Raw genomic sequence first — 24,031 nt, 5'->3', positions numbered from 1 at the left:
AGGTTAATGGTCTCGTTATGATTATGTTACAACAGGTAAGTTGTGCTGTATTGACTTTTTTGTTTAAGAGATGAGCTTGTTTGAATGTCAAATGGAGCAGGAAGCTCTGCAGGTGGAAAGGACTGGTTTATATCCTTTCTCCTGCCTCATCCCTATTTTATAATAATTTCTCTTATTAATGTCGGGCTCTTTCCTAGTCTCTTTCTGAAGTTTTAAACTGCACCAGCAGCAGTTCATCTATGGTCATTCTCATATGTGTTCTGTAGGAAAATGTCACTTACCTATGAATGTTTTCATTTTTCTCTAATAGCACAATGTTAATAAATACATTCAAAGCTAGTGAAGGAAAAAGGCCTTGCTGCTCATGTGTTTTCAAGGTGTTCTCTCGAAGTGGMTAAGAGGTTTTAAAGGGAGAAATTGGACTGTAGAAGGTTTCTGAAGTAAGTCGATTAGTAACACCGAACTGAAATGCACTGACCAGTGCAGTTCTGGTCCTTTAATCTGCTGTTCAGGTTAGATGCTGTTACAATTGTGGATGCCACTTATAAATAAAAAGCATCATTTGCAGAGAAATGGGCAGCACTTTGTTTACTACCCAAGACACGTCCCATAATTCAGCCAGCATGTTGCCACACTGCTTATTTTTAGACTTTTTTTGAACTTTTTTTTTTATATCTTAACAAGCTCATAATTCTAATAAAGCAGAATTCTAGTAGAATAGTCGTTCCCAAATATTTGCCTTAATTTTGAGTGGGGTTTGACATAAGGAAGCCAGGAAGAGATTTTTTTTTTTTCTAAATTAAGGTCTGTAGGYCTCTTGTATGACAATACATAATTCTTGCTGTTAAGTGTTCACCAGACTAACTGAACTTTGGAGAGTAAATCCAATTTTCAAGCGTTTTTGCAAGATGAAATAACTTACTTGTTTGTGGGCATTTTTATTTTAGTAAATAATACCTTGTAATGCTAAAAAAAAAAAAAAAAAAAGTTTGAAATGAAAACTGAACTTTGCAGCTGTATATAATCCTTTTTTTTTCCTGTGATGGGCGGAGAAGGGTATTTGCACTGAAGAATTTAATAGAGACATTTAATTTTGAATTAAAAAAGGCAAGACTCCAGTTGAGAAATGTGGACCATGTGGAATTTATTTCCTTTGTAGATTTTTATTGTCATTAGTAAGTATAAATTTACATTGAATTTCTAGAAAACTAATCTACAGGATGGAGGAACTGGAAGCAACGGTGCATACGTACGGATGCATCTTTCACGCAGCAGGAATGTTTGCATTGAACCTGTTTTCCAGAAATACCGGCTTAAATCAAAGCTATCAGCATTTAATATCAGATCAAATTCATCATAGGCAGTAGAAAAATAAAACACTGTGATCCTAGGTGAAATTCAACCCGTGCATATCTTGTCTTGAATGATTTTCCAACCTCTGTGCTGCAGAATGAGAACTCTGAAATGCCTCCCTAGCCCTTGAAAGACAACACGAGTACAAAGCCTTCCCCGTTTGAAGGTTTGGATGCTCTTCAGCCTCCTCTCTCRGTCAGGATTGCATTTCCACCGTGTCCTCTATCAGAGGACCTTTAAGTGCTTTACAAGCATTAGGGCAACAAGCACAACTCGGAGCCGGGAACTGTCCTCCCATTTTTGCCAYGAAGAGGGATGCACCTGGACTGACCCGTGATGTGACAGACCGGAGCTCTCCTGCGTGTGGTGCTGCTTGGTGCGAGGCCACCGGTGGMACCTCGAGAACTTTGCCATGGAGGCCATGGGAACCGCTTTTCCAGCCAGGAACTTTGGAGGAGTACAGCAGTCTGCTTTGGAACGGTGCGGATCCGTTTAAACACCACCACGGCGAGTGCTCTTGGAAATTTTTGAGGTTCTATAAGTATTTTGAGTTGTATGTAGCCATAGCTTGGTTAACTGTTGGTCACCTCACCAGTTTTGTAGCATTTTCTTCAGTTTGATTGCTTTTCCATGTATAATTGCAGTAAAAAATGGTATACGGTACCAAGGGTTTATTGGGTAAGTCAACAGGTTTTGGAGACTACTTCTAATTATRTTTTTTTTAATTACATTTACCAACTGACCCCAGCTAATTTGACTCATGGATGAACTCTAGCTACTACGGGCGTAATTCAGCAGCATTAAGCATGAGCTGCTCTGAGTAGATTAAGCCAAGACTATGTGGAATGGGGGAGGCTTGGCCTGCTGGGGGTCATGGAGATATTCTTTAAACTACAGCAGAAGTAACGGGAGTGTAACTCAACTTTTAATGGGAACAGACCTTCCCAAGCTGACAATTCCAGGTGTGYCGTCCTCATTAACAATTAACCGCAGCTACGTAAGGAATTCCTTTTTATGACAGTGGCGGCTGAAGGCTTTAAGAAAAGGTTCCGATCACCTGGTGCTAGGTGATAACAAATGCAATCACAAGCCCTGCTCCAAAGAGTTGGCCATCCCGCTCCTGCTGAAGAGCGTTTGAATCCCAATCCCGATCACTGGTGTCGTGAGCGCAGCGCGACGCCGCGTTACTCGCGGGCAGCAAAGAGCACGAGCGACCGATCCGCTTGCAAGCAGGGGGTTGCTGTGCTCTGCCAAGGGAAAGGGCCCGTTTCATTCCCAGCGAGGTTTCCAGCTCCTCCTCCCAGCTCCGCCTATAGGATTTCCTGCTTCGGGATAACTGTCTGCGGCAAGATCTGCGCCACGGCGGCAGCGCCCGTGCTGGGGCCCAACTTGTAGTCTTCGCTGCCTGTGCTCGTGGACGGGGATGGAAGGGATGCCTCGGGAGACGCTGTGGGAGAGAGAAGGAACACGGAGTTAAAATGCACCTCGGTGCTCTTCAGCAGAGCAGGGTCCAATCAAAAAACTGTCCTAGGAACCAAGAGCAGGCACTTAGGGTTGGGTGGAGGTCCAAAATCCAGACCTTTGCTCCCTTCCTGGCTTGTGGTGGGGCTTAAACAGGTGGCAGATCCTCCAGGCATTTTGCTTTTGRGAAATACTTTTCCCCACCTACTTTTCAATCTCCTACTCAGAAGGAGTTCAATTCTTTCCTCATCAGAAAAGAGCTCAACCTGCTGTCCACTAAACCTCATTCATAAGAGGGAAGGAGAGAGCAAAGAAGGAAGAAAAGAAGGAAAAATACAAAGTGGCTACATTTACATGGATGAGAAATATCACAAACTGCCAAGAGCTCTGAGAAATCATAAGCCATAGAAGAAGACTGTGTGTGTGTGGAAGACCTTATGATTACCCAGCAGAGGCTGCTAAATTGCAGCTCACGTCCTGCATTTTCTCGTAATTGCACTGTCTGTTTGCTCCTGCAGTGGAGAAACGCCTTAACAAAACGCCTTTCCCTAGTGGTTGACGATGGTCATGTCTTCAGGTCATATTGTGTTCTGGTTGACATCAACCAAAACATTTTGCGCAGGGAACATCTTGCCACTAATAACCATGTGGGCTCCTTCGTGGTATTTCCTAGTGCTCTCTGTGCTCGCAGGGAACRACTTTCCACAACCCTGGTGTGCTCTTACTGTTGTGATGCTTGGTAGCATCTCAAAAGTACAAATCTCGGCATCACACGATTATGTGAGAATCTTGGCTTATTTCTGCAAATGTTTTTCTAGATTTTGCAGTAATATAAATTAGCAAGGGGAGGAGGTGAAGCCTGACTCAAATGTAATACTTAAATATATAAATAAGCCCCAAATTCATTTTTCATAACTGCTTCTCCTATCCAGACCCTTCACTGAGCTGGCTCTAACAGGGTAGGAGTGGAGACGTACGGTCTGGAACAGGGTGAATCACAGAGCTCATGCTGCTTGGCAGGACGTGTCCTGGCAGAGGGTCCAGGCTGAGGCTGGGAGGTCCTGACTGGTACTGGAGATCGATGGTAGTTCCTGCAGTAGAAGACGGACAAGACATCAGTTTTTGCACAGCTACCAAGAAATCAGATGAACGCTATCGAGTCTGTTATTTAGGGAGAGACTYGTCTACGACTAGGGTCAATTTTTGTATGTTGGTAACAAAAATGTGGGGTTGCCTTGCAGGTTGTTGCCTAAAAGTCAAGTCCTCAGCTGATGTGAAGTTCAATAAAACTTCCCCGCTCCCAGGCCAATGCTGTGTTTTCTACACCAGATATGCTCCCATTTCCTCCAGAAAAGACCCACAAATCCCATCACGAAGCCCGGTAGAGGCTTTGAGATGTAGTGACTTTGCTGGTCCTTCTCAGCAGGGTTTTTACCTCCCAGCAGCATTTCCTGCAGCAAGCTGTCAATCCGCGCCACTCCAAAGAGCTTCACGAACTGAACCTGCTCTATCATCTGCCAGGTGATGCTCTGAAGCGGTGGCAGGAGGAGGAGGATGTCGCTGAAGCGGCCTCGGGAGTCGTACTGGCGATCGTTGATGTAGTCCTCCAGGTTGACTTGGACCTGGAATCGCATGTTCTTCACCTTCCCAGGCTCACTCAGGCCTTTGCAGTCTGGGAGGGAAAGAAATGAAGTTAATTGGCAGCAGGTGTAACCAAAAGTTTTTATTTTGTCCCTAAGACTCTTTAGAGGGAAAGGAAGGGAACATCAGGGACCCATAGACTGTGACGTCTCTGGGTGCCCAAGTTCCTTTGACTGGGCTACCACTGTTTCATATCTGATATGGATTAGGATAGTTGATGGGAAGTAGTAAATAAATAAGTCTTCCCCGSTCTCCTCTCACCTTCTGCTCTTCAGGCTCTCCTGGTAATGGATGCCAGCAAGACCCATTAACAAGACTCTTGGTATTTCTGGGTACTCTGAGCAATCCAGCTCTCTGGTTATTAATGCTCCTTTCTGATTGCTGATGGATGCTCCATACACTGCTCAGCCGACTCATTTCTTTTATAGATAATTCAATATAAGCATGTATGCATGTCCTTAACAGTCATCTCCTTCCTTTCAGACTGATGGGCTTTCCTGAGGCCAAGAGTGGTAGAGCTCCTCCAAGACCTGCAAAGTCTGGAGGACATTGGTCGAGGTCTATCCCTCTGCTTGTCCTATATCTGTTAGGCTTTTATAATCCCTTTACAAACTCCATGCTCACACATAGGAAAGGAGCTCACCTGGATCGAAGAAGATGATGGCTTTAAGGCAAGCGTACTCGTTGTCGTCTATCTGGATGTCCCTCAAGGGCTTCACCAACTCGTCCAAGATCCTGGTGGCCACACGGGCGATCTCCAGCTCCGGGCAGTGCATTGGGATGATGAAGTCGTTGCCTGGTGGGTGAGAGAGATTCAGCATCAAGACCCRGTGAATTAGCTGGGCAGAAGCTCCCCCTGGGCATGGATTCGATAGTCACCATGCCCATGTGCTGCACATTTCCAGCATGCAATTTCTTACCCAAATTCAGGATTCACAGACAAGTGTCTAAATAGAGTCTTAGGTCCTTAATTGTGTAGCCTACACATGCTGGTGCTAGCCCGCCATATACAAATCTCTGTCCATATTCTGTACTGATTTACTCTCTGCTATATCTGTCTGCAAATGTTGCTTACTCTTGTTTAGCTTTCAGTGGATGGGATATTTTTGTAGATGAAGGTTTCCCTCCCTCTTTTGCTTGAATGCATTGCTGCTAAGGTCAGCATTCTCATTTTTTTGTCCAAGAATAATCACGCTCCTGGCAGCAGAGGGCWACAGAAGACAATACCCGTTTGCACTCTAGTTTTTAATAGATCAGCACTACATTTTTAAGCAGGAATATCCAAATTCTCCATTTCCTGTGTGCTGGCAATTTCAGTTACAAAAACAAGGCTGTGCAGTTTGGGGCCCCATTCAAATATTGTTTATTYTTCTTTCACCCAAAACATCAAATGGGGAAGGGGACAGTTTAACAAGTCACAGCCTCTTCCTTTTTACTTTTCTGCAGAGACCTTCCCAGGCTATGGAGTGGATTCACAGGCAGCAGACCTGGCAATGTGTGCAATGAATACTCTTGTGTGTGCAAATTAAAAAGCGGGAGTGATTTTTTTCACTGCTTTACCTAGTAGTAGAAAATCAGTATATGGTATCGAGCGCTTGGCTACTCCAAGGAGGAGATGTTCCCCTGCATGGGCTCTGAGYAAGGCGACCTGAAAGAGGACATAAAGAAGAAGAGATATTGCACTTGAGAACCAGTGGACAGAGCAGGGAGCTAGTGCTGCTCGGATTAAGTYGAAGTCAGCTTGTGTTTAGCTATGATGTCAGGCCTGCAGATAAAATACTGCTAAGAGCTAGAAATTATTGGTATATCTTGGCATCGCTTATCAGGAGTGCTGCAGACRTAGCAAATGAAACCACGAGTTGTTTTCAGCTGAAAGAACAAGGGTGTTTAATTATTGGTGAATAAATGGCTTTTATACTCAGCTCTTGGGCATGAATAGGGAGAAAATTAGTCCTTTTTTTGGCCTGGGTCCTTGTGCATACCGGAGTGAYGGGCTTGGTTTATTTGGACGTCAGATGGGGGGATCCTGCTTCACCGTCTCCTGCTAGGAGCTGCTGCTTGCATAAGGTTATATATATTAATATATTAATTATATATGCATATACAAAGATATATTGATATATAAGGTTATATTAATACATAATAATATTAATATATAAGGTGATCTATATATTAATGTGAAAATGCAGGATTCAGGCAGGGGTGGGGATTTTCCTGGGATCCGTTTACCTGGTCGTCGAGCGGCAGCTCGCAGAAGGCCGGGATGTATTTCGCCCACTCCACCAGCACCAGCAGCTGCTGCTTCATGGACTCGCACACGTCGTTGATGGTGGCCACCTTCTTCATGGCRATGTCGGCGCTGTGCGCGGGGCCCGGCGACGAGTACTGCAAGACAGGGAGGCCTTTGGTCCCCGTAGGCTCGTGTCACCCCGTCCAACGCCTGCTATCCCTCGGGAGCGGCCGTTTGGTGATAACAGGAGGGCTCCAYGGGAGCGTTGGTGTCCAACGCAACACCCGGCGCGGTGGTGACGCTGTTGGGTGGACAGTCGGCCTCGGAGCCTCCACGAGGTGGTGCTCCCTCCCAACGCACATCCCTCCATCCCTCCGCTTCCCTGCCCATTCCTAGTCCCCTTCCCAGCATCAGCCTTGGCTCTCAAATCCTTGCCAATAACTAAAAGCAGCTATTTACATGCAAGGCGCTATTCATGGTATGCATGGATATACATCCTTCCCCACCATGGCCGTCTGGGGTGCAAAACACACATTTTGACCTCTAAGCAGCTGGGAGGGGAGGGTTAAAGTGTAGCAAATTTCTGAAAACGAAGTAGAAGGATTGTATGTATATATATATATATATAAATACATATGCAAATCGGGACCATATGTCTCAGTGGAAAGTATATTTGCATAGGAATTTAAGCAACTTGCAGGGTAATATTCATGAACGTGCAGTAAGAAAGGAGTTGACGTTAGTTTAAACCAGCAATTTTATTAGATTTTTTCCCCCACTGAAGTGGTTACCCTGGTAATAAAGTTATAAAGATACGTTCAGGGTTGATTATAGTGTATAGCAGTGAGGGGGAAAATATGTGCCTGAAATGCAGCAATTGCTCAGGGGTGAAGCAGCAGTTTAGGTTGGCGCGGAGGGGACCTGGGGGCTTTAACGTTCCTGAGATCCCCAAAACTTCAGCTTTGTGTCCCTCATGACAAAGGCTGCATCTGTCTATAGGGACCCATGGATTCCTACTGTTTGCTCTTGGGTATCTTTCTAATGAATCTCCTTCCCAGGGCCAGTTTTTGCACCAGAGACATGCAGCCCTGGCGGGGTTAGTGAGTTCTTGACCTTCCAAGAGGGAAGAGCAGGGTCCATAGGTGCTTTTGCAAGGAGATTCCTGGATTTGTACCTGCTGTGCCATGGCTTCGGCCTGGGTGAGCACGTGGATGGAGAGGGAGCCGTTGTCCTCGTAGCTGCTCCGGCGAATGCTGATGCGGTCGCGCTCGTTCTGCACCGCTGCAAGGAGAGAGCGACCTTAGCTGCACGTTCCCCCAGAACGAGGAGCTGCTAGTTACAACAACAAGGGCTTTGATATCTTCAAGACCTTCCACCCTTGCTTGACGCTGGAATGAGAATGAATGGACCCCTGCAATAGGAAGCCCATAATCCGTGGGAATCATCACTGCAAACCCATCTCAAAGCATCCTGATGAGGAACTGGGATATATTGTGCCCGTGAGCAGGCTGTAAATTCACTTCAGCAAGGAAAAACCATTCACAGGAGAGAAGGTACCGAGCAAGAGACCTGCTAAGACACCAGCAAAAGCTTCTCCATGAGGAAAACAGGGTATCATCCGTTCACAGCTGCACTGAGCTTTCACCTGGCACCAAGAGGACTAGGACAAGAGCTCCAATTGATGGCATGAAACCAGGAAATGAGCAACCACTGCACAGGGAAGATTAACCATAGGGTTTTTGCAAACAGGAAGGCATGGTCATGTCATGGTGAGCCAGGAAAAAAAAAAARGGGGATTTGGGAAGGTCCATTCCACCTTTTCAGCATCCTTTTTCCTGAAGCACAAACCATATCTAGCCTCATGTTCAATGKCTTCTCCATGTTGAATATAACAGATTTATTGCACTTCTATTTTTGCAAAACAGACTCTGAGGATGGAATAGGCTCTACTGCTACAATCAAGCAAACCAGCAGCAAACTAAAAAGCAGGATCTAGGCTGAGGACAACCTTGTTTTCAGCACTAGTCTCCCTCAAAAAAAACCTTATGGTCTTGCCGAGACCTCAGCCCAGCGGGGAAGAATCCCAGACGAAGCTGAAGGAATTGGGTATGGACTCAGCATTCCCCTGACAGCTCATACGTCTTGGCTACAGACAGCTCCGAAATTCAACTGTCAGTTCCTTAATGCTGAGGRAGCAGGAAGATTTAGCATGTGGCGATAACGCAGCACATCCCCGCTCCCTTGTACAGCAATTCCAGGCTCCTTTTGGTTTGGTTTAGAGGGATGACTCACACGTCGCTGTCAAAGTGCTACTGGCTCCGAGCTTTAACTCCCCGGGTGCCGCAGGGCGCGTTTTTGTCACCAAAGTGGGCGATTTGTCACCAAAGCAGCATGGGCAGCACTGGGCATTGCAGCAGAGCCTGGTGCCACGTTGTCCGCTGGCTCTTGCCCCGGAGAAGCCACCAGCATGCCAGAAAGTGGCATTTTTGGACATTCATCATAATGGGAATTATTCACCCATCCTTTTTTCTGTTCCTACCAGTGCACACCTGGCTCCAAAGCAGACGCCTCTCTTGGGACAAAACCCTTTTCTCTGACCAGATTCATGGGCATCTCCATAAAGCTGGTGTCTGCCTGGCTCCCTGGTGAGCTCGTTGGAAAGATGATGGGGCTGATCCCGCAGGAATGATGGGGCTGATCCCGCAGGAATGATGGGGCTGATCCACCAGCGACGTTGGGGTTCATCCCGCAAGAATGATGGGGTGATCCCACAGGGATGAAGGGGCTGATCCCACTGTCCTACACACAGGGCAGCCCTGCAGGAGCAGCATCGCTTCTCCCGGGGCCAGGAGGGTTTTGGTGAGCTCAGATCAAACCTCTTATCTGTTTTCCTAACCCGCCTCTGATGGGAGGCCAAGGGAGTGAAAGGGCAGAACGCAGGTGGGTAGTGACCAAATCAATACGCGGTCGTGGACAGGAGCCCGGTGTTGGTTTTCAGGGATCTGGGGTGGTTCAGGTGGGTGGTTGTGGCCGGTGGCTGCTCCTGCTGGGAGCCAGGGGGTCCCATCAAAGGGACCCCCTTTTCCCCATCTARGTGAAAGCTGCAAGGAGCTGGGTGGGTTTTAAAAGACGCAGCCCTCCTGTACACAGAAGCCTTTACACAGTACATGGACATGGACATAAATGTACAGGGACATAAATCAGAGGAAAACGGACTCTCCAAAACATGTCTTTCCCTTGCTTTTACACTCAGCAACATCACTCCAGGAGCAGGACGCTGTTACACCCGACACTGAGCAAAACCCACAACCTCTGAGAAACTTATCCTCCAATAAAATCGCTATCTAAATCACAGCTTTTATCACAAGAGGAAGGTTTCGGCTGGCTAATGTATCTTAATTCACACAAGAGCTACAAAACTCAGCAGATCTATCTCTAGTCCCCGATGCCTTCAGGAGGCCTCTTTCCCCCTTCCTCTCAGGATCATTTTGGGCACATTTTTAGTGCACCAAGGCCACTCTTGGAGAGCAAGCGGGCGGCACGGGAGGTCTTTCTCGAGGTGATGTTGGCGCTATCACTGAAAGTACCCAAGATGCTATGGAATAAGATACAAGAGGGAGTTAATATTTCACCTGCTACAACATTAATCTGTTGCCGTGTGGTAATTATACGGCCGCATTTATTGGGCTCATAAAAGACTAAGGGCTTGGCGGTTGGTGTCGGAGGGTGCAGTGGATCCCACRCCAGCCTGGCCAGGAAAGGACGCGATCCTGGTGCTGTGTCCAGCATCCCGCTGCTTCCCAGAGGAATGACACAACAAYGCGCTGGGATCCAACCACATCCCCAGGGAGCACCGAGGGGTTCACTCCCCGCCGTGGGAAGCAAAAGCAAAACTGCACAGACTGCCCATCGGACGCATTTCAACTGCAACGCGCCCCTGGGGCTCCTGAGCAAACAGTGGTGTTTGTGCAATTGCAGCAAGCCCAATTTCCCAAACGTTTTGTCCTTGCCACACAGCCCAGGGCATGTGACGAGGAGCCGCCAGCAAAGCCAGTGGGTTAGGGAGCAGGCATTGATTTGAGTCAGACTGCAGCAAACCAGTAATTTTCCACGGTCCCTGCACAGGTTGAATCCAGCCTTGGACCATGCGTTGACGAGCCCATCCCCATTAATTTATATATGCACAAAATATCTTTTCCCCAGGCTGTCTGTGATATTGTAGGGGTGATACATTTCACAGGGCTGCAAACCCCAGTGAGATATCTATGATTAATCTTGCCACGTGCTGTCATTCAATGCGTGATTTTTATCAAAGTAGAGAAGATCTTTTAACTTTTCCATCTGTCTTTGCAATGACCTGGGATGCCAGACCTTCCAAAACTGGCAAAGAGATATGAAAATCATAGGTAGGACACAAGATAGCAGTCCTGTGAAACCCTGGCAAAACACTCCTATAAACCTGTCCAATTAAAGAAAAATATATAAGGCCAGACTCAATTCCTCCCCCTGAGATGTGACAGAAGGGGGTACAATAATTCTTCTCACTTCTGCATACATCTAATGGTGCTCATGCACATTCATAAGTTGCTTTAAAGAGGGYGAGAGGTTAAATATTAACCCTCCTTTCTCACTGACAAACTGACAGTGTAACGCTGGGCGTTTCAAAAGGCTCCAAGGTTATTAAATGCTCGCAGGGATTTTATGACCTGGTTCATCAGAATAATCACGCTCTGCTAATTTATTCAAGGTTAAATGTGACCTCAGTAATATGCTAAAAGTAGTATCCTGCTGCTTTCGTTGAGTGTCGCACTATCTGGTGTGCACCTTGCTGACCACCTCAGACCTTCCTGTGCCAAATATCTTCTCTGGAGGCGCCCAGCTCCTGCGCAGGACACACCTCGGTCCTCTTGGAAAGTGTAATTAAAGTCCCAACTGAACCAACAGGGAAACCTAAAGGAAGATGATGATGCCTCCATGAACTGTGCTGGGACCTGCTGCCACACGGCTTCCCTAGGGGCAGCCAGGCTAGTTCTAGCCCAGGCATTTGGACAAAACTTATTATTTTAGGACAGAAATTTCCATTCTACAAACTAGATAAACACATTGCCTCTCAAAATCTCTCATATATTAGAACTGTTTCCAATAGGAAAAAAAAGGAAAAAAAAAAAAAAAAGGAAAAGAGGGAGAGAGGGAGAGAGAGAAAAATACCCAATTGTGCCACATCATATCTTACAACACAGGAAGATTGGGGAGAAAAAAAATCCTTCTGGTTCAAAAATTCCAGCTTGTCAGCTCGTTTTTCCTGGAGGAGAACATTTGGGAAGTGCTGGGTTTTCCAATATTGCACCCAGCCCCTGGGGCAGATGATGGCCGGAGGCGCTCGGGCCATGAGGCCAGCCCCAGCCCAGGTGTACCAGCAGACACCGGCCGCAATGACCATCATTTCCAGTTTCTTCCCCTCTCCCGAGGGTAAACAGCCTTATTACCACACCCTGGAAAGTCTGATCCCTTTTATATGGGCTGGTTGGAAAATGTTGTGCCAAAAGCAGAGCATGTCCAGGCACTCAATGCTGGGGCCACCTCAGCACGAACATCACGGCTCCTGTCCCCAGTGTGAATAATGCACAAATCTTGGTACCATCCTAGTAGTGCTCTGTCCCAAGACACCATTTCTCTCCTTCCCTAATGCAATACTGTTTAATATTAATCTAGAACCACCCTAGAGCAAATAACTGTGTTCTTTTCTGTGCACACAGTTGTGCAAGAGGGTTCCTCTTGCGGCTCTGCACCGAGGCTCGGCACACGGTGCTGCTCCACAAAGCCCTTGCTCAAGGTGCTTTCAAATCTGTCTTACCAAACACACGAGGAGTTTGCTTGCACACAACCTGGCTGCACTCATAAAAGCAGTTGCAAAGAATGTGACTATGTGGAACTTGAAGTGAGTCATCTTCCACGGAGCTGCAATCGATAATGAGCGAACGAGCCAAGGTTTTACAACTTTTACCATAAAACCAATTAGAAAAACATGTTTCCACTCAAAGAATGGAACTGATCACCAGATTTCACCATTTCTGAACTACGGAGCTTGCTRCGTCAATGACTGACTGGTTCCATCTCTCACAGCCATGCTATGGCCATGCTGCCATCACAGCAAATCAAGCTCTAGGCCTTGACCCTGACTGAGCCCTGGACTCACTAGGACACAACTGGGATGGACGGAGACCCCAACATGGAGCAGTGGGTCCTGACCCACGGGACATCATGTTTTGCCTGTGCCTTACTCGAGGGTTTGCAGGAGCATCAGCCAAGGAAACCACCACGCAAAACTTTGCTGTACTCAATTGCTAGGGTTTAGGAGGCCGTTCTCAGCAGAGATTTTCACAGCTGCAATTAACAGTCTCCCTGTCAGGATCACTGCGAAGAAAGGCCTGTTGTGAAGTGCTTACAGGCCAAATAAACAAAATACACCCAGGAGCGATTTGTCAAGGCCAAGCAGCGACTCTATCACCCTGTCCAGGAGCCTGGCACATGCCCAGTGCTACCTGGCCTCTTGGGGGCACAAAAAGAGCCCTGTGTGGCCCCTCCTGCAAGCCAATGACAGAGAAACTAAAGCCCTACATGTCTATTTGATAAAAGATACTAAAAGAATGTGTGTGCGAGGAGGAGCTTTGGCCTGATGAAGACCATCTGTAGGTTCATCTCGTGGAGAAATGCCTTCCTCAGGCAATTCAGAGCTAGAATCTGGGTTTGGATGCTCTAAAGCACTCCCTGAAGAAGCTCATCCCTTTCCCAGTATAAAAATATCCTCCAGAGACCAGCCTGCCCAAGATATATATAAGATATATATAGTCTGAGATAGAAAATGAAGTTTTCTTGTGAGAAGGAGACATCTCTCCCAGCAACCCATGGTCATGGTGTCCCAGTGTCAGGGCTGCCGCTGCTCCCCACCATCACTCCCCTACAGTGGGGGTCAACCAGGGGCAGAAAACTGTGAAGGGACACAGGACCCGGACATGTGGTCACACCTACCTTCTTTCTTCATGCCGGCCCTGAAACATTTCTTCAGCCTGCAGTATCGACACTGGTTCCTCTTGTCTTTGTCTATCACGCACTGGCGGCTGAACCTGGGAGGAGACGGGAGAAACATGGAGCAACCAACTCATTGGCACCCTGAGAACCTTAACATGGAGCAACCAACTCATTGGCACCCCAAAGACCTTGGGCAGGCCCAATTGCCCAGTCTTGATCACACTCTGCATGGGGAGAGCCCAGGGAAGAGCTTGTTCTGCCTTGAACACCATCCTCCTTTGCATGGATTAATTACACTCTATCCCACAGGCCCTGGCAGGTCTCTAGCTCATTTGGCCTCATTTGGAGGCAGAAAAACTCCTAATTCCTCTCCATTTCCATGGTGGGCTTGGGAACTTGCATGTGCCTGCATAGGAATCTGCCACGGCGAGAAGACACAACGCAGGACACTCAGGGACTGCCATCAGTTTCCCAGGCTGGTCCAACGCCAAAGGTGCAAAGGCTTAAAGACTTTCCAAGGAATTCACGTCTGCAATAAACAGCAGAGCTGGGCTAAAAAGGGCACTGCTCACCAAATAAGGATTGGTAGGCAGGGGAGTCTTTGCCATTTGCTTGGCTTTAACTCTGCAGCCCTTCCCTGGCTAATAGCACACACTGATCTTTGGGTTCCTGGGGAGAAATTTCCCAAAGAAAAATCAGGAGCAGCTATTTCCTCCTGCTGTTGGGATCGCGCAGTGCCTGGGGTGGCTGTGGGTGGACACAGGGTGTCCACGATGGCTGGTGTGTTCTGGAGAGATAAGCACCCCAGGAGCCTGTCGAACAAACAGAGTGACTCGCAGGACAAAACTTTGGAACGCCCTTAAAGGAGGAGGAACCTTGGAAGAGAAAGAGAACTTCCAGGTTTTAATTAGAGATGAAGGGCTTCCACTTTTTTTTTTTTCCTTTTTTTTTTTTTTTTTGTTCCTCCTGCTTTAAGATAAACAACATTTTTTCCCTAAGGTCAACCAAGATAGCGGCAGTATAATTTATAGCCTGCTTCTGGAAAAAAAAAATCACTCAAATATATACCAGCGTATATGTGGACATGACTCATTGGTATAYGGTAGATTCTCAGAGCAATTGTAAAGCAGACAGGGATATGTCAGTGTGTGCGTTTTAATTGGTTTGAYAGCAAAACTGGAGAAGCTGTGGGGGAGATGGAGGCTCCAGAGGTGACAGGTTCTTGGAGGCTCATTGCTTTTAGGTGAGACATTACTGGGAAAAGCAGGAAAGGTCTCATTTGAAAAGAAATCTTTCACCTCCTTGCATTCCCTTGCTAGACTGGGATGAGGTCAAGTGTCGCTCCACACCCAGAAGTTGTGCCTACATTGTTAACCCTCACATCTCGTAAGGGAATCAAAGTTCCCTTCGGTTAATAGCACGGGGGAAAAAGGGGATGAGAAACTCTCAGAATGGATTGCTCAGTGCCACGAAAGGTGTCACAGTGTGAGMTGAGTGGGGAGCCCCTTACTCCTTAGCTCCCTCTCTTCTGGTCAGAAACCAAACTGCTGCATGGTGTTAGCCCCCACACCACATTAATTCATCACCTGGGGGCCCCACTGTAAATCCTGATTCCCCACATTATGGATGATTCCAATAAATGGTGCAAATCTCTAGTGGCAGGGGTGGGTACCTGCAGGAGTAGACGTGGTTCTTGCGGACGCTCCTCCTGAAGAAGCCCTTGCAGCCGTCACAGCTGGACGCGCCGTAGTGCTTGCCGGTTGCCCGGTCCCCACATATGGAGCAGAGGGAGCTGATGCCGTTGGTGAGCAGGTTGCTGTTGGTTGACTCAGCTGCAATGGTCTCTGCAAGCAGAGCACAGAGACCCTGAGACCTCCCCATCAACCAGAGTGGTTCTATAGGGGATCGCRGTCCATACGCAACCACGCACATGGGATCTGCCGCATGCAAAGCCTCCATCGTGCCCTTCTCAACCACAGCTGGGAGTTCCTGGCTCTCCTATGGTGGTTTGAGTGAACGAGAACATTTCATCCCACCTCAAGACACTCATGAGAACTGAGCAATTACTTTTCATGCTACTTTCCATACTTTTCAGAGAAGCCAGGTCCAGAGACGAGATATGTGCTTTTAAGGTGCACRAGTCTGAAGAACATGGCTCAAAGTTCGTGCCCTCAGAAGACAACAAAAAGGACAACATTAGCGCCAGTRATTATTGTGAGAGAGCGGCGACAGGAAGGGTGACCTGACTCATGCACGTGACGAAGATGACTGTGACAACAGGCTGCGGCTCTGAGCATCTCCGCAGCTCAACAGCTCTCACAAAGGTCAYCTCAGTCCTCCCAAGTGTGGGTCGTTTGCCCTCTGAATCGCCCCATTGCTCGCTACTGGCTTTGGAGGGGTGCAGGAGGATCCTCCGTCTAAATTAAGCACCTAAAATTAGGTCATATGAAAGCCCTCTGTGATGGCCTCTGTTTGCACTGGCCCATTTGGGGCAGGAATAGCTCTGTCCTGGCCGGCTGCTGAAAGTGCCCTTTAAAGGTAGCCCGTAACCACTGGACTCTTAAGCCTCCTAATTTGAGGCATAGCTTGGAAAATAAGAAAAATAAAAAATAAAAATAAAAAGGAGACACTTGAAAAGACCCAGATGACACAGTTTAGGCTGTGCTGAGAGGTGCAATGTGTGCCTGGTCTGTCCTGACCCGGCCACTCCACTTTTATGGAATTATCGTTCCTTTGGGAGCTTTCCCTCTTTGGCTTTCCACTCCAGGGGAGATGATCTCCTGCTGCAGGGACCTAGACAACATTTTAGGGACAAACAGCATCCTACCATGGGGAAAAGCCAGAMTGGACTGAGCAAAGCTCTGGTCCTTTGTATTGAGCAAGGAGAAAAACTTAGAGTTATTCAAYGGGGAGGACTTGGCATGAAGGAAAGGGCACGAAGCTGGCCGGTCTGGGGAAAGTTTTCTACAGCATAATGCATAAAAATAGCTTTGGATCATCCCCACACAACGTGTACATATGCAGAGCAAGAGAGAGAATGCTATTTTTGTGTATGAATACACATCAAAAATTTATAGTGAAAATATTTGCTATTCAATAAAAATTGCAATCGGGAGCCAAAAAAAAAAAAAAGAGAGAAGCTTAAGCTTAAACAGCTTTAGCTTTTCAAAACCTGGACAGTTTTTTACTGTCCAGACTCACAGGGAGTGAGGTCTTTAACATTAAACGAACTTTTGAAAAGAGTTTATATGTTTGTGCTGTCAGAAAAAAAAAAAAGCATAAAAATGATTTTTTCCATAATTGTTTTTAGATGAACAAAAATTTAAATTTTCTGTACATTTTAAATCATTCCAGCAACTTGTCAGTTTTTATATTTAATATTAACCACTTTTTTTTTTATACCACCTAAGGGACAAGGTCAGGACCGACTGTAACTCGTGCTGTACAAACATGAAAGCCAGTTTTGCTCCCCTCGTTCCCAAACATGTTTTCATCTAAATGTCACCTTCTAATAAAGGGATGAATAGACAAGTAGACTGCAGTGAGGTGGAGGCAACACAAGAAGAAAAGTGACAGCGTTTGCATCTTAGCACATGATGACAGAAATTTATCTCTTTCCCAAATCCATGCGAGATATTCCCAGACTTGACCTTTGTCAGCAGGAAACTTAGTCTATGCCTGAGGTGGTTAATGGTGATTTACATAGTTTTTCTTAGTTTTATAGTGCTTGTTAATGCAGTGCAAAATAAGCTCTTGCCAGAATAACTGCACTTATTGCTAAATATTTGCATATCAGTTACTCCATCCATTTGTCATTGTTTTCTGAAGGAGCATGTGATCATAAACAACTGCGCAGTGTGTGCTGGATTCCATTAAAAGAAAACTGCACAACAGAAATGAAGATAAAAAAGCCAATTTCTCTCCCCACTCCACCCATGATTTCTCTGGTGACTTCAGAGGAGTTGAGCCAAAATCATGCGATTTGGGTCTCCGAAGGACTCCTCATTCCTTAGCTGAGTCCAGATTGCAAAACATCCCCTGAGACTGCAAAGCATTTACTCATCAGAGAAGCTGTTTTCCTCCTTATGTCCGTAGGACATGTGAGGAACTGTTTGCTAAGAGGAGGAAGAAATTCCTAATCTGGCCTTAAATCCCATTTTACTTTGGGAAAGACTATCAGCTCTAATCATGTGAGGGCTCATGGAAGTTATTGAGCTCAATTTTGCCCTCACCCATACCCACAGAAACACAAATTCACAGGCTACAATTCAGTGGTAACTATACATTASAGCAGACCATTGTAACAGTTCATTTTAATAAATAATACTTAATATAAACACAGCTTAATGCCAAATGAGGAGTTCCAAATGCACAGAGGAGGGCAAACACACAGCAAATGCCATGTGCACAGGAGGAAGGTTTTGGCGTGGCCTTCAACCCTACCCTGGGTTTGGAGAATGCCTGGATTTTTCCTGGGATGCTTTAGGTAGAGGAAAACCAGACTTGCTCCCAGAACTCTTCCCTGCCTGAGAAATCAGCTGAGAAGTGGTGACCACCTACACAAGTCCCCAGTTTGCTCAGATCTGGACCTGGCTCAGCACAGATGAAAAGAAGTCCTAGATGTCCTCACCACGATGCTCAGAGATGCTCGGATATATCAGTTTATACTCATTGCCAAGCAGCTCAACCAAGCAGCTCCTAATCCAGGTCAGCGAAACAGCTCCAGAACAACTCCTGGTGGGATGGATCTGCTGAGCGACAAGCCCAGACCACAACTCATCTTGACCTCACACAGGTCCTAGACTGAGATGAAGACCAGAGTTCTCACTGGGGCTGTCAGTGGGATGCAGAGGCAGAAAAGTCAGGGTTTCAGTCCAAGAGCACAGCCTACCTAGCAATGACGGGCTTAGCCTAAAGGCTGCAGCAGCTTTTTGGGGGAACACCAAGCTCACAGGCACAAAACACACCGATTTTTGCTGCATGTTGCCTACACTATATAAATCATCACCAAATCAGGGCTGAAATAAAAATGTCAAGCTTTACAGGTCCAAGAAAGGACAGTGAGGATGGTCTCATGCTGCTGGCAAATGGCATCTCAAGAGCAGGAGCTTGGATTGCTCCCCGAAAACCTCTCTGCTGCTTTTCCTTTCCGTTATTTTCCAGGCTACTGTACAGTCAACAGTTTCTCTCTCTCCTAAACATGCTCTGCCATAGKACACCTACCTTGCAATATTTTCTAAATTGGCTGTAGATTTGCATACCCAGAGACCCCAAGGCTGGTCCTGGCTTTGGCACGTGCGCTTTGCAGCTGCCAGTGAAATATCCCACGCAACGAGTTGCACGTGCCAGGCTGAATGCAAAGGGCATGTAAATGTGGATTTAGGTCACGCATCGCACTCAAACTAGAGTCCCAAAACCGCTGTTGCAAAACTGGGCATGCAAATGCAGGGCTGGAGCGGAGCTGGCACTGCAAGCTGGGGCCAAGGTGTCCACGGACACCCAGCCAGAGAATCAGTGCAATATAATAAGCTAATTATGTTACAAAATATAGGCCTATATCTCTATATTTGACATATATACAAGCTAATTATGACAACTCTGAGGAGAGTGTTATGAAAAGACTATTAACAGCACATGAAAACAAAGTGAGAATATGCTTTGCAGTGGCGGCCAGGATAAAGGAAACGAGTTTGCACTAAATAGGGATATTTCCGCATTTACAACAGGTATTTCATACAGGAGGGGCAGGATTAGCCTCGTTTTTCATTCATTTTCTTTCACCATTTTTTCTATTTGAAACAGATTAATGTTTTATATTCTCATCCACTCCCATAATGGGTTCTATTCTTTATTTTTGAATTAATCGCAAAACGTCTGGCAAATTATGAACTACTTAAAGGTCGAGGATCCAAAATAATAATTGAATAATTATAGAAGCTTTCTGAAAGAGAATGCTTCACACCGGAAGTGCTCCACACCATTAATGAAACTGAATTTTTGATGAAAAAAATATCCCAAAGAAGGAAATAATTAGGTTTTTTTTAAAATGCCTTATTTGAAAATATTCCATTTTTCTCATGCACACACACACACAAAGTTACTCAGAATGTAGGAAACTTTTCATGAACATTACCTCAACTGAGCTTATTGCTTGAGTTTAACAAATTCTAAAATATTTTGGAACTACAGACTTTTTGTGTCAACTGCCCTTTTGGGGGGTATGCAGGAACTRGACTCAGTTGATGGGTAGAAAATTTCCATGCATGGCCATTTCAGCTCTTTTTTGAAGTTATTTTTACAAACTGTAGAAGAGGACACTTACCCAAGACAAACAAGCTAATTTCAAAACAGCTAGTTCCTGAGAGAACATGTTACTCATTAACARCTAAGCAAATAACCCAATACTGATCTAGGTAAACTTCAGAAAAACTGAACCTGTCAGTCTCACGTAACGAAACAACGCAAAGAGCCCCAAACAGATTTAGGTAGTTTCATTTGCCAAAATAAAGCGAATTTTGAGAAAAATTGTACTGCAGTAAAAATCAAAAAAATATCCTGTGTTCAGAAACAAAGCAGAACATCTGTGTTGAATAACATTTCTGGAGTAGGATGGTAGACGGAAACCTTTCGGCAAAAATAATAAGAAATAAGATCCAGTCTATCTGGCACTAGCAAAAATAATTGGAAATCCTTTACTTAGGGATAGAAAGAGCTTTTCTTGAAGTTGGCTTTAAAATAAAATTTATTTCGGCCTTTTAATTTCACTTGCCTACTGACACTCTCCATGTCCCAGATTAATAAATCTAATCATTTTGTGCTGTTGGCAAAAGTCATTCTGAAATCCTAATTTCTTCTGACGCAACAACTAATGAACAAATGCAAGACAATAGAAAGATCTTAATTTCACTGTTTCTTAACAAATTAAATGAAATTTTGCCGAAATGCTCCAAAGGCATTGCTAAAATTGGCATCATATTCAGTTACATGATAATTTGTATATTTTATGACTAATATATCCTTCATGTTTTAGGCACTGAATAGTCAGTGTCACAGAATAGTACTTGCTTTAAGTCAGACTATTTTTCACTATTCAAATTGCCTAAGCAAACCGTGCAACACGTTTTATTTCTGTGAACAAAGTGAAAGTGCTGGAATATAAAAAGTTACATCTCATGGAAAATTTCTTCGTGTGTTTTAAAGACTTTTGGGCAATCGTGGGAGCAAGCATATACAAGTGTTTTTTGGATATTACTTCTCATCCTACACACCTACTAAGTAAAATCAGATGCACAATCTCTTGTAAAAATATAGATGGTGTCTTTTTCAAGAATTAAATTTGAACCTCAATCATGGCGGGGAACAAACACAACTTTTCATGAAGAAATGCTAAGTCATTCAGGGGGACAAATTGATTGTGTTTCATCAGTAGCTTCACTAGTGTTTTCTATACCTTGTGGACTCTTCAGGATGTGACACTTAGCATGTTAAGGGAAGAAATAACTCAAAATACAACCCTTAACGACCCTTACAACCCTTAATACAATCCTTATTTCAGCCCAAATATAACTGCAGATTCAACAGTAGTTGACAGGAGAACTACTTAAATATTATCCTTCCACCCTCAGCCCCACACCTTCTATCTGCCCTGTCCAGGTGCTCAGTTTTTGGAAAGGATAGTAGAGGTTGTTCAAGAGGAAGCGAAGAGAAATCTCACCAGTGTTATTCGGAAGCACCCGCAGGTTTTCGAATTCCAGCATGGTATAAGAGGAATCCAAGGAGTCCACATAGTCAGGCATATCCATGTCCATGATGGACTGACAAAGCTTCATTATTACTTGTCAACAGCAAAGGAAGAGGCGAAAACGGCGCCGCTGTCAATCACGGCCAAGGTTTCCTCTGTGAAGAGAGACACCTCAGCCCTTGAAATGACAAATCATTACCTAGCGCCGGCCACAGTCCCCTCCCCGCGACAGGAGAAGGGACGAAGCTTTTCCCTCTCTCTCCCACACAGTCCCCTCCCTTCCCGGGGTGCATCTGGGCTCTGAGTCCTGATAATATGATGTAGATAAGGCCTAGACTCAAACAACTTGGATTGCATCTTTGGGTCAATACAGCCTGGTTTATGGCCATGCCTGTGCAAACATTTTGAAAAGGGCTGCGGGGAGGCGTTCACACACATGGGCTGCTCTTCAGCAGTGGTCATGTCAAATAATGCCCATGACGGGTCGATACTGCCTTTCTCACTACCAGCTACCAGCCCATGGAGAAAGATGGAATGACGTCTCTTGAAGCTGGAGAAGAAAATGAGTCAGTGTCATGCCAGGCTGAAGGTTCAAGGTAGGTCAGTACTCAGAACCAGTGGCATGGCCAAGAGAGTGATGAGCAGCGATGCTCATTGAATCTCACCTTGAGTTTCCAAGGGGGAGAATGGATGGCAGGGCTCAGAGGGTTGTGATAAATGAGACCAAGTCTAGTTGGAGGCCGGTGGCATCCCGCAGTGGTCACTACTGGACYCAGTGCTGTTGAACTTGTTCATCAATGACTTGGACAAGGGGATAGAAGGCACCCTGAGCAAGTTTGAGGTCAATACCAAATTGGGTGGAGTGGCCAACACACCAGACGACTGTGCTTCCCAGATAGGACAAGGGGTAATGYGTGTAAGTTGAAACATAGGAAGATCCATCTCCATGTGAGGAGGAACTTCTTTACTGTGAGGGTGACAGAGCCCTGGCACAGGCTGCCCAGGGAGGCAGTGGAGTCTCCTTCTCTGGAGGTCTTCCAAAYCTGCCTGGATGCCACCCTGTGCCGCATGCTCTGGGTGTCCCTGCTGGAGCAGGCAGGTTAGACTAGATGGTCTCTAGAGACCCCTTCCAACCTTACCCATTCTGTGATTCTGTGAAAATAAGGGCTTGTCACAGTCAGCTTCACATTTGGCCCAGGAGACTTCATGTCACTTTCCACCATCACCCCATCATCTACCACCCACTATTCATAGCACCCAGGTCTTTCCGTTCCTGCCACAGGCCAGCCATGGTGTTAAACAGCTCCCACTGAGCAAGCTGTAGGTTGTTAGGGCGGAAGGTTTCACGTGATGGCAAGTGAGGGAAACAGAAAAGGCTGGAAGTGATAGGACAGACTGCCAAGCAGGTATCTGGTATTGCATTTCATGTTGGTCCATACTAGGTTTTACTGGAAAAGACCAATCTCATGGAACTGCAACTCCAGTTTCTCCCACAGGACTCTGGGTTTTTAAAATATTCTGCATTTCGCCCAGAAAGTTCTTTCCTTGTTAAGACTCATGAGTTTTACGGCAAATAAAACACAGTCATGCATTTTGCTAATGCAATATGGCTTGAAATGGTTGGTTTAGTCCTGGTTTCATCTTCCAGGCACCTTCCTTGACCTTACCATTCCCTCTCCAGTGACGTTGGTGTGTGTCAGAGATTCTTACTTTCCATGAGTTGTTCTGTGAGGTCCAGTTCAACATCCTGTCAAATCTGGAGGAAAGAAGAGTCGAGAAACAGAGAGATGTGTTGCCAGAAAAGGAGCCTTGGCCAAAAAGAGAGGCTTGCCAGACTGCCTGAACTCTCACTGAACCGAGGAGTAGGGCGGTCTCRGAGTATCCTAGCAAACTCCAAATAGCAAGAAATATGCCCAAATTGGGTTTTGAAATATCTTAGAGACACTCATTTTGATTTCATCTATGCAAACCCAGCGTTTCACGCAGGCTGCCAGGATTTGTCCGCATCCTGGGTACAGTAGGTAGACTTTGCAACGTGTTTACTGTAGATGGGCTTTTCCCCTACAAAGATTGGTTGCAGGTCCCTTTAGCTTTATTTTCTTATCATTTGTGGGGCATAAAGTAATTTCACGTGCTATAGATATATTTTTTCCTTCTTTCCTTTTTTTAAGAACACACTGTAACTAGTAGTGCACAAATGACTCCTAACTTAGATAAGAAGTTATGTTTTTATCCTTGGACTCTGCCCTTAGGCTTTCAGTAATGCCAGCATCAGCTAAGTTGACATCTGATTAGTCGTTCTTGCGTCTTACTCAATGTCAGTCATAATTAGGTTTATTAATCTGGCACATTTTTGTGAACTGAGCTACGGGTGCACCCGTGCCTGATTCTCAGCAATCCACAACCCTTGCAGCCATGCAAGGACACTCAAACTGATTGCCGCAGTTCCTGTAGGATTCCTATGGGTTCTTGGCTATTAAAATAGCCCTACTGGTAGGTACTCACTGTCTTTTTGGAGAATTGTGGCCTGGAAAGAAGACGCTGGGCTCAGAGGCCTGTGGTCATCAGCATTAGGT

At 45.8% G+C, this 24,031-nt stretch overlaps 1 protein-coding gene across 1 annotated transcript; it reads right to left on the bottom strand.

Moving 5' to 3' along the window:
* Positions 1-1,201: 1,201 nt before the first annotated feature.
* On the bottom strand, positions 1,202-24,027 carry LOC112949861 (hepatocyte nuclear factor 4-beta-like). Its single transcript, XM_026042318.1, has 12 exons — positions 23,961-24,027; positions 23,123-23,211; positions 21,429-21,633; positions 15,387-15,558; positions 13,715-13,809; positions 7,860-7,966; positions 6,685-6,840; positions 6,016-6,103; positions 5,099-5,251; positions 4,250-4,486; positions 3,792-3,905; positions 1,202-2,800 (listed from the first exon to the last, which is right to left on the bottom strand). Exons 3-12 carry the CDS (start codon positions 21,541-21,543, stop codon positions 2,664-2,666), a joined length of 1,374 nt encoding a protein of 457 aa, XP_025898103.1. The 5' UTR covers positions 21,544-21,633; positions 23,123-23,211; positions 23,961-24,027; the 3' UTR covers positions 1,202-2,663.
* Between the last annotated feature and the right edge of the window lie 4 nt (positions 24,028-24,031).

Source organism: Nothoprocta perdicaria, unplaced genomic scaffold (assembly GCF_003342845.1).
Source record: "Nothoprocta perdicaria isolate Ctin4 unplaced genomic scaffold, notPer1 scaffold_30, whole genome shotgun sequence".
In the NCBI taxonomy this organism is placed as follows: domain Eukaryota; kingdom Metazoa; phylum Chordata; class Aves; order Tinamiformes; family Tinamidae; genus Nothoprocta; species Nothoprocta perdicaria.
Note: the sequence above shows the minus strand (reverse complement) of the source record. Positions and strands in the feature narration are given on the sequence as shown.